This window comes from Cetorhinus maximus, chromosome 3 (genome assembly GCF_964194155.1).
Source record: "Cetorhinus maximus chromosome 3, sCetMax3.hap1.1, whole genome shotgun sequence".
In the NCBI taxonomy this organism is placed as follows: Eukaryota; Metazoa; Chordata; class Chondrichthyes; order Lamniformes; family Cetorhinidae; genus Cetorhinus; species Cetorhinus maximus.
This window is the reverse complement of record NC_135881.1, coordinates 186,164,992-186,178,745: the sequence shown is the minus strand read 5'-3', so window position 1 is coordinate 186,178,745 and position 13,754 is coordinate 186,164,992. Positions and strand designations below refer to the sequence as shown.

Here is a 13,754-nt window from a genome sequence, read left to right as displayed (position 1 = left end):
ATGAAATGTTACATTCTGAGAAACAGCACAGGCTGAGCTCATTCAGTGCACAATAATTCTGTTTTAACTATGAAAAAGAAAGGCCTGAAAGACTTGCACTGCCTTTCATGGCTGCAGTGCCCAAAGTGCTTCACAGGCGATGGAGTACTTTTGAAATGTAGTCACTGTTGTAATATAGGAAATGTGGCAACCAAACACAGCAAGGTCTCAAAAACAGCAATGAAATAAATGGTCAATGAATTTGTTTTAGTGATGTTGGTTGAAAGATAAATATTGGCTAGGACACTGGGGAGAACTCCCCTGCCCTTCTTTGAAATAGCAACACGGGTTCCTTTACACTCATTTGAGAGGGCAGTCTCAATCCAAAAGATGGCAGCTCCAACAATGCTACACTTCCTCAGTAGTGCACAATAGTCTCAGCCAGGATTTTCCGCTCTAGTCTCTGGAGTGGGACTTGAACCCATCACCTTCTGGCTTAAAGATACGAGTACTACCCACTGAACCACAGCTGGCAGTATAAGTTCTGTTGAAGAGTCATACAGATTCGAAACGTTAACTGTATTCCTCTCCGCAGATGCTGTCAAACCTGCTGAGTTTTTCCAGGTATTTTTATTTTTGTTTTTGTTTTAAGTTTCCTGTCGTTTTTCATTATACCCATCTCTTCATAACCAACATACAGCTACAGTAGTCTTGCCTCATTACTAACCCTTGCTGAAAATGACTAAGACAATGTGGAAAACTGTGAGGTCATCCACTTTGGATCCAAGAAAAACAGATCAGAATATTTTCTTAACAGTGAGAAACTAGGAACTGTGGAGGAGCAGTGGAAACACTAAAAACTATTGTACAGGACCAAAAAACATCAAAATGGGTGGTGGAATGTTGGCCTCTGCCTCAGGGAATCTGGAATACAAAAGGAGGAAGTTATACTTTCGTTGTATAGAGCTGTGGTCAAACTCCAACTGGAGTACTCTGTCCAGTTTTGGGCACCGTCTCTCACCTTGGAGGGCGTTCAACGCATATTCACCAGAATGATACTGGGGCATAAAGGGTAAATTATGAGGATAAGTTGCATAAATTTGGTTTGTATGTCCTTGTATGTAAAAGATTGAGGGGGTAATCTAATTAAATTTAAAATGATAAGAAGCTCCTCCAGTGGGGGAATCCAGAGCAAGGGGACATGACCTTAAAATTAGAGCTAAGCCATTTAAAATGAAACCGGGAAGCACTTTTTCACTTAAAGTACGTGGAAGTCTGGAACACACTCTCCCAAAATGTTGTGGTTACTAGGTCAAATGAGATTTTCAAGACTGAGAGAGTTTTTAGTCAGGTAAATGTAGTAAGGGGTATGGTAATAAGGTGGGTAAATGGAGCAGAGGTACAGATCTAACTAAATGGCAGAACAGGCTCAAAGAGAAAATGGCCTACTCCTGTTCCTGTTTTGCCAACAGCTCACTGTCAGTCTCTAGTGGGAAAAAGTTTGTACTTCAGCATACAGGATCCCAGGCTTTATAAACAGAGGCATAGAGAACAAAAGCAAGGAAGTAAAAACAAAAAACTAAAAGCTACTGCGGATGCTGGAAATCCAAAACAAAAACAGAATTACCTGGAAAAACTCAGCAGGTCTGGCAGCATTGGTGGAGAAGAAATCAGTTAACGTTTCGAGTCTTTATGACTTTAGTTCAGTTTCAACTGGAGTATTGAATCCAATTCTGGGCACTTTAGGGAGGAAGTGAAAGCTTTAGAGAGATTGCAGGAAAGATTTACGAGAATGGTTTCAGGGACGAGGGACCAGGGTTGAGAGGAGTGTTCAAAGTCACGGGGAATCTGGACAGAGAAGATAGAGAGAAACTGCCCCACTGGCAAAGGGTCAAGAACCAGAGGGCACCAATTTAAGGTGGTTGACAAACAGCAACACGAGGGAAAGCTTTTTTTTAATGCAGCAAAAGGTTAGGATTTGGAATGCACAACCTGAAGGTGTGGTGAAGGCAGATAGAAAAGAGAATTGGATCAGCACCTGAAAAGAAAGAAATTGCAGACCGACAGGGAAAGGGCAAGGCGGAATTAGTTGGGGAATGGGACTCGATGAGTTGCTGTTACAGAGAGGCAATACCAGGCCGAATGGCGGCCTCCTGTGCTGTGACCATTCTATGACTGGCTTGCAGTTTTGGAAGCCAATGTAAAAGCAACTTAAAAGGGTCAGTTGTTTATTTTCTGATCATATTCCATCACGTTACTCCGTTCACAAGCTCCGTTAGCTAGTGAATGATGATGCCGGAGCGGAAAGATTTACAAACTGCAGATAGCAATTAATTGCCGATATATGGGTGTCACCCCACTGATGAGTCACTTCTCTTAAAAAAAGGTTTGTTATTTTTCCAGCCTGTACAGGAATCAGATCACTGATGTTGGTGCACGGTTCATCGCCCGAATTGTTGAAGAATGCCCATATCTGCGAACGTTAAAGTAAGAAATAATATGCTGGCAGTTTATGCAAATTACTTGTACTATATTTAACGTTAATGCCAACATTGGGGTTAACCAATGGCAGACTGAAACTACAGAAATACTAAGGCATGCTTTTAATGTTAGAAAAGAGATTGATTAATATTATTGCATCTCATAGTCATCGCAAAGCCCATTAAAAGAAGAGAGTTTACATTTATATAGCAAGGATCTCTCAAAGAGCCTCACATCCAAGGAAGTATTTTTTGAAGGGTAGTCACTGTTACAATGTAGGGAAATATGGCAGTGAAGAGATAATGACCAAATAACCTACTTTAGTGACATAGATAGAGGGATAAAAACTGGTCAAGTCACCAGCGAGATCTCCCCTATTCTTCTTTGTATAATGCCATGGGACCAGCCTTTTATGAGAAGGCAGGGTAGGGGGAGATGGGGGGGTTCAGTTGTCTTAAAGACAGCCCCTATGACAGCACAGCACTCTCTCAGTGCCGCAATGAAGCTTCAGTCTGGATTCAAGTCTCTGGAGTGGAACTTGAAACCACAACATTTTCACTCAGGCAAGAGTGCTACCACTGAGCTACAACTGAAGCACTGGTACTGCTTAGGTTAGTTTGATTATTATGAAGGTTGTAACAATGCTGCAGAATAATAATCTGTAAGTTTGTTTCTTTGAATGACTAGATAGGAAATCCATGAGTTTATTATTTATGTTGGCCACAAAGAGGGGAGAAAATTGTTCAAATTTATTTGACTGCAACAGTTTTGGGTTTCAGAGTCGTGAATCTGCTTAGAAAGACGATGAATTTCTCCAGTAACTGAGTATGTTTCTCCAGTGAGTAGCTGGGCCATTCTGAGCAGGAAGGCCACAGGTTTGATCTCTGGTATTCGCCATGGTGACTGATCCCAGACAGCTAGGCCACACTTGGGGGTGGTGGTCGGGAGGGGTAGATGGTTGTTACAACTGGCGTTAACGCACCTAGATTAAGGAGGGGAAAATTAGACAGGGTTGCTACTTCCACCTCCTGGTGCAACCATTAGGCAAACTAGGCGGTCGCCCAGAACAGCAAACTTTGGAGGGTGGCAAAAAACTGAATGAACTATTCATGACACTGCATAAGTAAACAAACAGGCTTCAGCAGTGGGAATGAAAGGTCAAGAACCATTGATATACATCCACACATACCAACATACGCATAGGTTTCCATGTATTCACGTTGTGGTCTTTTCCAAAATTTTATATGATTCCTCATTCTGTTTATTTATTTTTATTCATTTATGGGATGTGGGCATCACTGGCTAGGCCAGGATTTATTATTCATCCTTAATTGCCCTAGAGTTTTACAAATTTGTACATCAACATGACCATTTCAAAACTACGAACCGGTAAATCATATAAAAAAAACACAATTTAATCTAGTCCATTCTATCATAATGACTATCGATTGTGTAAATTGAGCATAAAATTATCTATTAACTGTTGCCGGAACACATTGTGTTACATCATGAGCCACATTACACATAGGCCTGAATTTTTTAGCTTAGCGGGCAAGCGCGATCGGTGGACCCGGGATTGGCCGGTAAACAGACAGTCGACCACAGTCGGCCCCCGACCGCAGTTTCACGCTGGCCAATTAACGCCCAGCCAGCGTGATATGCGTGCTGAAAAGCTCCGTGCTGCCAGGGTGGGGTCAGGAAGAGGGTGGGCGATGACGTCAACACGGGCACAGGCGAGTGCTGAGGGAAAGCTCCCTGAAGGCAGAAAGCTTCCTCAGAGAGCTGCAGACCCGAAAACCATCAAATAAAGTTTCCAAAAGCCGGGAGAAAATGTCCAAGCATCAGAATCAAGCACCTGAAAATATAGATGATAAAAGTGCTGCCCACAGATGTTTATTTTTATTTTATTTCATAACGAAAACCTCATCCCGCCCTTGGATGAGGTTTCATGAAAAATGTAAAGGCCGCCTGGCCAATTCGCCCATCCGCCAACCATAAGGTTGGAGGACCCACGAAAAATCAGAGTCAATTACTCCGTTAATGGGCTTAACTGCCCTCTTAATTATCGGCAGGTGCGCTTCCGACTTTTGCATGTGCCCGCCCACCGAATCATCGCACGAGCGCGGGATGGCGTCAGGACTCTCACCTGACATCATGTCACGTCCGATCGGGTCAGGCGTGGACCTGATCAGCGCAAAATTCTGCCCATAATATGCATTTCTGCTTGTACATATCCTGTGAAAAGTGCAGAACAATGAGAATGTACAATCGGTATCATAATATTCTCCTTTGTAATGTAAAATAAATCTGTAATTATAAATTCAGAGTTTTTATTCATTCTAATGCACAATATTCATTTTTGCAAGTTAATTGTGGGGGCGGGGGTGTGGAAGGCTGAAGGTTCATCTAGTGTGTATCAGCTCTGCGTTCGATGAGGGCAGGGCAAGCTTGTTATGATGCCATGACTCTTTTAATCCTTATTGCACCCATCAGTGCTTACAATGATGGAGTGAAGCGTTTGATCATGACCAGCAACTAGCGGACCAAATCTTTCAAGAAACTAGCGGAATCTGAGTCTATTGTTGACTATTTGATAAAGATTGATAGTGATTAGTCAATAACTCCATTATGATTTTATTGTACAACTACCACGGTGATAGAAGTCAAATTGGATGGACCTTGCCCTTTTTTTGTTCATCAGATCCTTAAGGAGAGGGATCACAACTGAGTGACAATAATGGCATAGAATTTCTGCAGGTTTTTCTTAATCTCTTTCCATAGCTTTGACAGAAGATCAGTGGAAACCCTCGATAAATGGCATAAAGAACCAGTTATAACTCTTCCCTAGAGCTTTTGCTGAAGTTACAATGGGATTTTGAGAGCCCCTACTGTAATCCTACCCTAGGAAAACAATTTTTCAAGGAAGAGAAAGAAATGAGTTAGAGTGAAGATTGCAAAGACTGAATACTTTTTTCACCCCAGTGTTAGTGATGACTCCACATAGACCAGAGATCAAGATGACCATTTATGCAGTTCTTCAGGAATTTCAAGGCCTTTAAATCCAAACCTCTAAATACAGGGGCCAGTTGATTATGGAGAATTGAAGTGGCAGAACTGGGAAGAAGAGCAATCTTTCTGAAGAAACTCTACAGGGTCATCTGTAGCTGCTGCAGCATCCATCAGGCAGGCATGGAGGGCCTCTGGACCTGCCTGGAGCACTGTACTCCCACGCCCCCACCTGAGTCTGTTGCCGTGAGGCCACCACCAAGCTGATAAACTGGGCCCTATTGCCTGCAGGGACCTGGAGGCCAACTGGAAAATCCCAATTGGCCTCCTTTAATTGGCCTTAAGTGGCCATTAACAAGTTGTATCAGCTACCTGCTGCATGCAGGTGGGTAGACCTGCTGCTACTCCCCAACCTGGAGCCTGGAGGGATCCGGGAAATTGGCACGTATGGCAGTGGCTGTATTTTTGGCATCCAACCACCTCCAATACTGATTCCATATTTTTAGATATTTTAAATATTTAGCCCTATATATCTGCATTTGCCCAATACCCCTTAATACTTTTGGTTAACAAAAACCCATCAACCACATTCTTAAAATTACTACTTGATCTAGAATGAATTGCTGTTTGCAGAAGTGAACTCCCAATTTCTTCAACCCTTGAGACAAGTCCTCTTCTAACTCTCTACTGTTGGGACACTTTTTTTGAGCATTGAAGAATCCATAAAGGAAAAAGGGAAACTTCAAGTCTGATATTTGGGGCTGAAGCAATATACTTTTATAAATATGTACTGTTAAAGTCTTTTAAATAAATCTGTTATTGCAGAATTGGACTCAACAAACTTACAAGCGAAGGAGGGACATTATTAGCACAAGCAATTCAGAAAAACAAGGCCATCAAAGATATAGGGTGAGTGTACAATATGGTCTTAATGCTCTTGGTATTCGTAAAATAACATGATAATTTTGGCTGAAGAAAATGAGCTTAGTTCATTTCAGTTTGACCCTAGGTTCATCTTATTCTGATGAAATGTTTCTTAAATGACTCTGGGCTTTTCTCTCCACCTTTCTACCTGGAAGTCCATCCCATTTATGAATCCGTTTTTTGTGTAACTTCTTGACGTACCTACCCTAAAGAATCCTTAGAACATTTCAGCCGTCTTGATCAAATCGCTCCTCAATCCTGGAGGAACTTGGTGTGAAATCAGATTTTCTTCCACCTCCCATTCTTTTGTGGGTTTATATACTGCACCCAACTCTTTTTATTCATCTTTGAAGGCCTCTGCTTGTGGAGCATGGAGCCTCCAACTTTGCCTGCACCTCATCAGCAGCAGCACTTTTCAGCATTCACTTCTGTTCAGCAGCTTTCATGTCAATTCGAAACGTGGCTCTGAAAGAACATCCGTACAAAGTTGCATTTTCACCACAAGTTTTGTGTTTTCTCCAGCATAAAGACTCCTAAACAAACAACCCCGGAATTTCCTTTGTATCAAAGTGTATGCAAAAAGAAACTCAACATTCCTTTAGTTACTGAAACCTAGCACAAGTAATCAGTGTGACCATCCATTTTGAAAGAGAAATATGGAAGTATTTTCTCCATTTTTTTTGGTGTACATTATAAATAAATCATGGTAAACCACCTTACAAGCCAGGACTGTATCTTGTTTATCCATGCTAATCAGAACTTGGCAGGATTCAAAAATACTTCGCTATTTCCCCATTAAACCACACTTCCAAAAATAAATCATCTCACTATGCAGTTAAATTCAAGTTCCTGATTTTTTTTGTACTTATCATTGGAAAAGGATCACAATGATGGGGAATTGAACTTTTTCCCCCACTTATTCACTGTGAGGTGGGGGGGAATTTTTTTCCTAATCTCTAGCTTTACTCAGTGTCAGCATCTCCACCTATCACTGGCTCTACTTGTCCCACCTCCCCCCCCACCCCCCCCAAACCAGCTTATATTTCACCTCTCTTCTGTTTTTACTTAGTTCTGTTGAAGGGTCATTCGGACTCGAAACGTTAACTGTGTTCCTCTCCGCAGATGCTGCCAGACTTGCTGAGTTTTTCCAGGTTTTTTTTGGATATTTTTGGTTTGTTTTGGATATTCCTGAGGCAAATGCAGGAAAGTCAGGTGCACAACAAGCTGCTATTTGTTCTAAACCCAATGTCAGAAGGGCACCAATTGATACTAAGAAAGATCTTGCATTTATATAGCACTTTGCACAACCTCAAGGTGACCCAAAGTGTTTTACAGTGTTTTACTTTTACACTGTAGTCACTGTTGTAAATTAGACCACAACGCACTAATTTGCACACAGTGAGATCCCACAAACAGCAATGAAATAAATCTGTTTAGTGGTTTTAGTTGAGTGATAAATATTTGCCAGGATACTGGGAATAACTTACCTGTTCTTCTAAATAGTGCTATAGGGTCTTTTACCCCTACGTGGTTTAATGTCTTATCCGAAAGATGGCATCTCCGACAGTACAGCACTCCCTCAGTATTGCATTGGAGTGTCCGACTAGATTATGTACACAAGTATCTAGAGTGGGGACTGACTGCGAGACATTCTACCAACTGAGTCACAGGTAGCTTAACCTCCAACTTCACGAGCATTTTTCTGTTTCTCACCATAATGACCCTGAGGCCTCTCTGAGTGAGATTGCCAGTGGCTACTAGTACTTTACAGCAGCAGTGAGTCTTTGATACTCCTGAAAATGTTCCTTGCTATGCTGTAAATTCATCAATATAGCAGTTAGAGCTCTTCAACCCAAGCTTGGCAGTCAGGTACCAGGACAGCTCTTGAAAGTAAATAACAATCTTGTCAGAAGTATCATATCTTAAGGTCACACAAGAATGCCTTTCGGTCCATCATGCCTGTGCCGGCTCTTTGAAAGAGCTTTCGAGTTAGTCCCATTTAGACACTCTTTCCCCAAAGTCATTCAAATTTTTCTTTTTTGACTACATATCAAATTCCCTTTTGTAACTTATTATTATATCTGCTTTCAACACTCTTCCAGACAGTGCATTCCAGATTAAAGAAACTTGCTGCTTAAAAAAAATTCTCATCATCTCCCTCTGGTCATTTTGCCAATTATCTGAAATAAGTGTCTTCTGGGTACTGAGCCTCCTGCCAGTGGAAACAGTTTATCCTAATTTACTCTATCAAAACACTCCACATTAGACCTCTCGAGCTTGTAAGCTCTAAGGAGAATAATCCCAACATCTTTAATATCTCCACATAACTGAAGCCCCTCATCCCTGGTACCATTCTGTTAAATTGCCTTTGCAACCTCTCTGAAGCTTTGACATCCTCTCTTAAGTGTGCTACTCAGAATTCAACAATACTCAGGCTGAGGCCTAACCAGTGATTTGCAGTGAAGTACAGTCCAGTTGCACTGTACTTTTAATGCCCTTAAAGTTCCAGCCTGAGAAGGGGCACGTGTAGATGAAGTACCACCCTGAACAGGGTCCCTGATCTATTTAACATAGCTTCCCTGAAGAGCAGACACATGCTTTAAGCATGCTACATCTAAAAATGGTTTGCACTGATGGTGAGCTTCCAATTTGAGCAGTGCCAGTACAAGACCTACTGAGCTTTTCCAGCACTTTCTATTTTTATTTCAGCAGTGCCAATGTGGGAAGGCATCAAGCAAGGGCTTGTTCTGAGGGAGGGAGAGAGAATCAGAAGAGTTACCCAGAACTATCCCTGTGAACTTCATGGAGACAAGTCATCGAGTAGCATTGCCATTGGGTGGGGAGCAGCTCACTAACCTTTTTCCTTCATTAAAGGATGGTTTGTGACAGAAAGAGACCATAGAGAGGAGAAGGAATATGTGTTGATTTTTAAAACAACCCTTGCTTTGCAGCTTCACAGTTGTCAATTCGTAATGTATTACTGAAATTCTCAGCAGTTCATGAGAGGTGGCTGCATTCATTCTGTTTAATTGTGAAGAGGTGTTTCCCTACAACAAGTACCCATTATAGAAAATTACTTGGCCTGGAGATTTTAAATTTGTTTGTAACGTAACAATTCTGCTATTTAAATGTAGCAAATCCATTAATGATAAAAAAAGGTCACTTTATTCTCACACATTGTATATATATCTGCTTTGTTTGAATAGCGATTGCCAACCTGAGAAATTTTGAATTTAATTACAGGATGTGGGGGAATCGGATCGGAGATGTAGGCGCTGTCGCCTTTGCTGAAGCTATAAGAAACCACCCTTCTATAAAAGAGCTCAGGTAATCTCATTTATCGCAGCATTTTGATGACATAAGCCAGGTAAAAGCCTGCTTGACCAAAATAGTTCATCCCCTGAGAACTGTAACCTTGCTCCAATGGTGATATAATGTCACTGAGCTGCCCTGTCTATCCAGTGGTCTTGGCTTGAGAGTATGCAAGAGCTATATTTGCAGAAAAAAACAGAGCCATTGATGACTAAAGGGATAAGGAACAAAATAAAAAGAAAAGAAAAAGCATAATAGAATCCAAAAATTAGCACAGATACTAGCAAATAGGAAAGATACAAAGAATAACAAAAGGTGACAAAATTGATTTTAAGGAATTTTAAGAAAAGAAAAGCAAAATATTGGAGATGCGGGAAATCAGAAACAGAAAGTACTGGAAATAGGTCTGAAGCATCTGTGGAGAGAGAAATAGAGTTAGTGTTTCGAGCCAAATATGATTCTTCTTTGGAACTGAAGAAGAGTCACATTCGACTCGAAACGTTAACTCTGTTTTTCTCTCTGCCATGCTACCAGACCTGCTGAATGTTTCCAGCATTTTCTGTTTTTATTTTAGTATGAAAAGAAACTTGCAAGAGATGTCAGAATCAGCAGCAAATATGTTTCTACAATTATGTTAGGAAAGAGCAAGTTGTCAGGAGCAACGCGGGCTGATTGCAGTGACATTGTAAATGAAAATAAGAAAATGGCAAACATGTTTAATTACTTTGCACCAGTGTTTACTGTAGAGGAAGAGTGTAATATGACGGACATCTCAAGGAACCTAATATTGAATCAGAGGTGGGACTCACCAAAATTTTCATAAGCAAAATAACAGTAATGAAGAAAATAAAGGTGACAAGTCCCCAGGACTGGATGGTTTCCATCCTTGTTTATTAAAGGAAGAAGGTGGGAACATTGAAGATGCCCTAACTATAATCTTCCAAAGTTCCTTTGTTTCAGAAATTATTCCTTTAGATTGTGCATGTCACAATGCAATTAAAAAGACGAGAGAGGGAAACCAGCGAAGTATAGACCAGTTAGCCTAACGTCTGAGCACCTTGAAATGTTTCAGCTGATCAGAGAGCCAGGATGCCAGCAGGATTGGCAAAGAGTGGGTCATAACTGAAGAACCAGACTGAACTTTTTGAAGAGGTGATAGAAATATTGGACAGGAGAATGTCTATGGATGTTAATTATAAGGACTTCCAAGAGGCATTTGATAAAGTCCCTCTAAAGAAATTGTTAGCTAGAGTTGAAGCTCATGAAATTGAAGGCAAATTATTGACCTGGGGAGGAAATTGACCAAACGGAAGGAGACAGAGAGTAGGAATAATTGGTAGGTACCCGAACTGGCAGGAAGTGACTCATGTCTTGCAAGGACCTGTGTTAGGACTTCAATCATACACTGTATTTGTTAATGGCTTAAATGATGGAATAGAAAGCCCCATATCCAAGTTTGCTGGCTTCATAAAGATAAGCACCATTGTAAACCATGTAAATGGAAGCATAAATTACAAATTGATATTCATAGATTAAATGAATGGACAAAACTGTGGCAAATTGATTACAAAGTAGGAAAACGTGAGGTCATTCATTTTGGACCTAGAAAGGATAGAACAGAGCTAGAAAAAGTGGAAGTCTAAAGGGACTTGGAGATTATTTACATAGAACATTAAAATGTCATGGACAGCTACAGAAAATAATCAAAATGACTATTGGAATGCTGTCCATTATATCTAAAGAACTAAAATACAAGTAGGTAAAAGTTATACCAGGGCTATACTGGTCAGACTGCACCTGGGCCTGAATCTTGCATTCCAACCCAAACGCACGTAGAATTGTGCGAAATAACGTCGGGCATGCATCTCGATGTCATCGCGCTCATGTGCAACATGACGGTCAGCGGGTGCACACGGGAGTCGGAGGCATGCCCGCCAACAATTAAGTGGGCAATTAAGCCCATTAAGGAGGTAATTGTCAGCGATTTTATGCGGCCCGTTCACTTTTACGGTTGGCGGATGGGCCAAACGGCCAGACAGCCTTCACATTTTCACTACAAACTACATCCAGGGCAGGATGAAATGCCTGGGGTAAAAAATAAAAGACGATATTTGAGGGATGATCTGCTCTGTAGTCTGCTGCCAGGTGCTTGCATTTACAGTATTGTCACAGTCTGCAGCAGTTTATTGAGCTCATTTCATTTTTAAATTACTGCAGCTCCACAGCAGCCGTCAGCCTTCAGGAACGCGAGCCCACATTCTCCCTTCTCTCGGCACTCATCCTCTTCCCATGCCCCACCGGCAGCGCTGAGCCTTTCTCAGTGCGCATTTCATGCTGGCTGGCCATTGATTGGCCAGCCAGCATGAAATTGCATTTGGTGTCTGATCGTGGGTGGAAGCGCATTTCACGTCCGCTTGCGGGCCCGCCAATCACACATGCCCGACGAACGCAAGATTCAGGCCCTGGAGTACTGTAAACAATTCTGGGCATCGTACCTTGGGAAGGACACCTTGAAGGGATCGCAGCATAGATTGACCAGAATGATACTCGGACTCAAGGGGTTAAATTACAAAGAACGAAGAACAGTACAGCACAGGAACAGGCTCTTCGGCCCTCCAAGCCTGCGCTGATCATATTGCCCGTCAACTAAAACATTTTGCACTTCCGGGGTCCGTATCCCTCTATTCCCATCATATTCATGTATTTGTCAAGCTGCCTCTTAAACACCACTATCGTACCTGCTTCCACCACCTCCTCTGGCAGCGAATTCCAGACACTCACTACCCTCTGCGTAAAAAACTTGCCCCGCACATCTCCTCTATAGTTTTCTCCTCTCACCTTAAATCTATGTCCCCTAGTAATTGACTCTTCCACCCTGGGAAAAAGCTTCTGACTATCTACTCTGTCCATGCCACTCATAATTTTGTAAACTTCTATCAAGTCGCCCCCCAATCTCCATCACTGTAGTAAGAACAATCCGAGTTTCTCCAACCTCTCCTCATAGCTAATAACCTCCAGACCAGGCAGCATCCTGGTAAACCTCCTCTGCACCCTCTTCAACGCTTCCATATCCTTCTGGTAATGGGGCGACCAGAATTGCACGCAATATTCCAAGTGTGGCCTAACCAAGGTTCTATACAGCTGCAGCATGACTTCCCAGCTTTTATACTCAATACCCCTGCCAATGAAGGCAAGCATGCCATATGCCTCCCTGACTACCTTATCCACCTGCGTTGCCATTTTCAGTGACCTGTGGACCTGTACACCCAGATCCCTCTGCCCGTCAATGCACTTAAGGGTTCTGCCATTTACTGTATAATTCCTGCCTGTATTAGACCTTCCAAAATGCATTACCTCGCATTTGTCCGGATTAAACTCCATCTGCCATTTCTCCACCCAAGTCTCCAACCGATCTATATCCCGTTGTATCCATAGACAATCCTGTTCACTATCTGCAACTCCTCCAACCTTAGTGTCGTCTGCAAACTTACTAATTAGCTCAGTTACATTTTCCTCCAAATCATTTATGTATACTACAAACAGCAAAGGTCCCAGCACTGATCCCTGCGGAACTCCACTAGTCACAGTTCTCCATTCAGAAAAGCACCCTTCCACTGCTACCCTCTGTCTTCTATGACCAAGCCAATTCTATATCCATCTTGCTAGCTCACCTCTGATCCCATGCGACTTTACCTTCTGTACAAGTCTGCCATGAGGGAACTTGTTAAAGGCCTTACTGAAATCCACGTAGATAACATCCACTGCCCTTCCATCGTCGATCATCTTTGTCACCTCCTCGAAAAACTCGATCAAGTTAGTGAGACATGACCTCCCCTTCACAAAACCATGCTGCCTCTCACTAATATGCCCATTTGCTTCCAAATGGTAGTAAATCCTGTCACAAAGAATCTTCTCCAATAATTTCCCTACCACTGACGTAAGGCTCACCGGCCTGTAATTTCCTGGATTATCCCTACTACCCTTCTTAAACAATGGAACAACATTGGCCATTCTCCAGTCCTCTGGGACCTCACGCATAGCCAGTGGGGATA

At 42.1% G+C, this 13,754-nt stretch overlaps 1 protein-coding gene across 3 annotated transcripts in view; it reads left to right on the top strand.

Moving 5' to 3' along the window:
- Window positions 1-13,754, top strand: part of nod1 (nucleotide-binding oligomerization domain containing 1) — a 60,858-nt gene that overhangs the window by 40,959 nt on the left and 6,145 nt on the right. For all 3 annotated transcript variants that reach the window (XM_078539407.1, XM_078539406.1, XM_078539408.1), the window contains exons 6-8: window positions 2,383-2,466; window positions 6,292-6,375; window positions 9,634-9,717. In XM_078539407.1, the coding sequence (XP_078395533.1) occupies window positions 2,383-2,466; window positions 6,292-6,375; window positions 9,634-9,717 (252 nt within the window). The remainder of the gene's footprint in view (window positions 1-2,382; window positions 2,467-6,291; window positions 6,376-9,633; window positions 9,718-13,754) is intronic.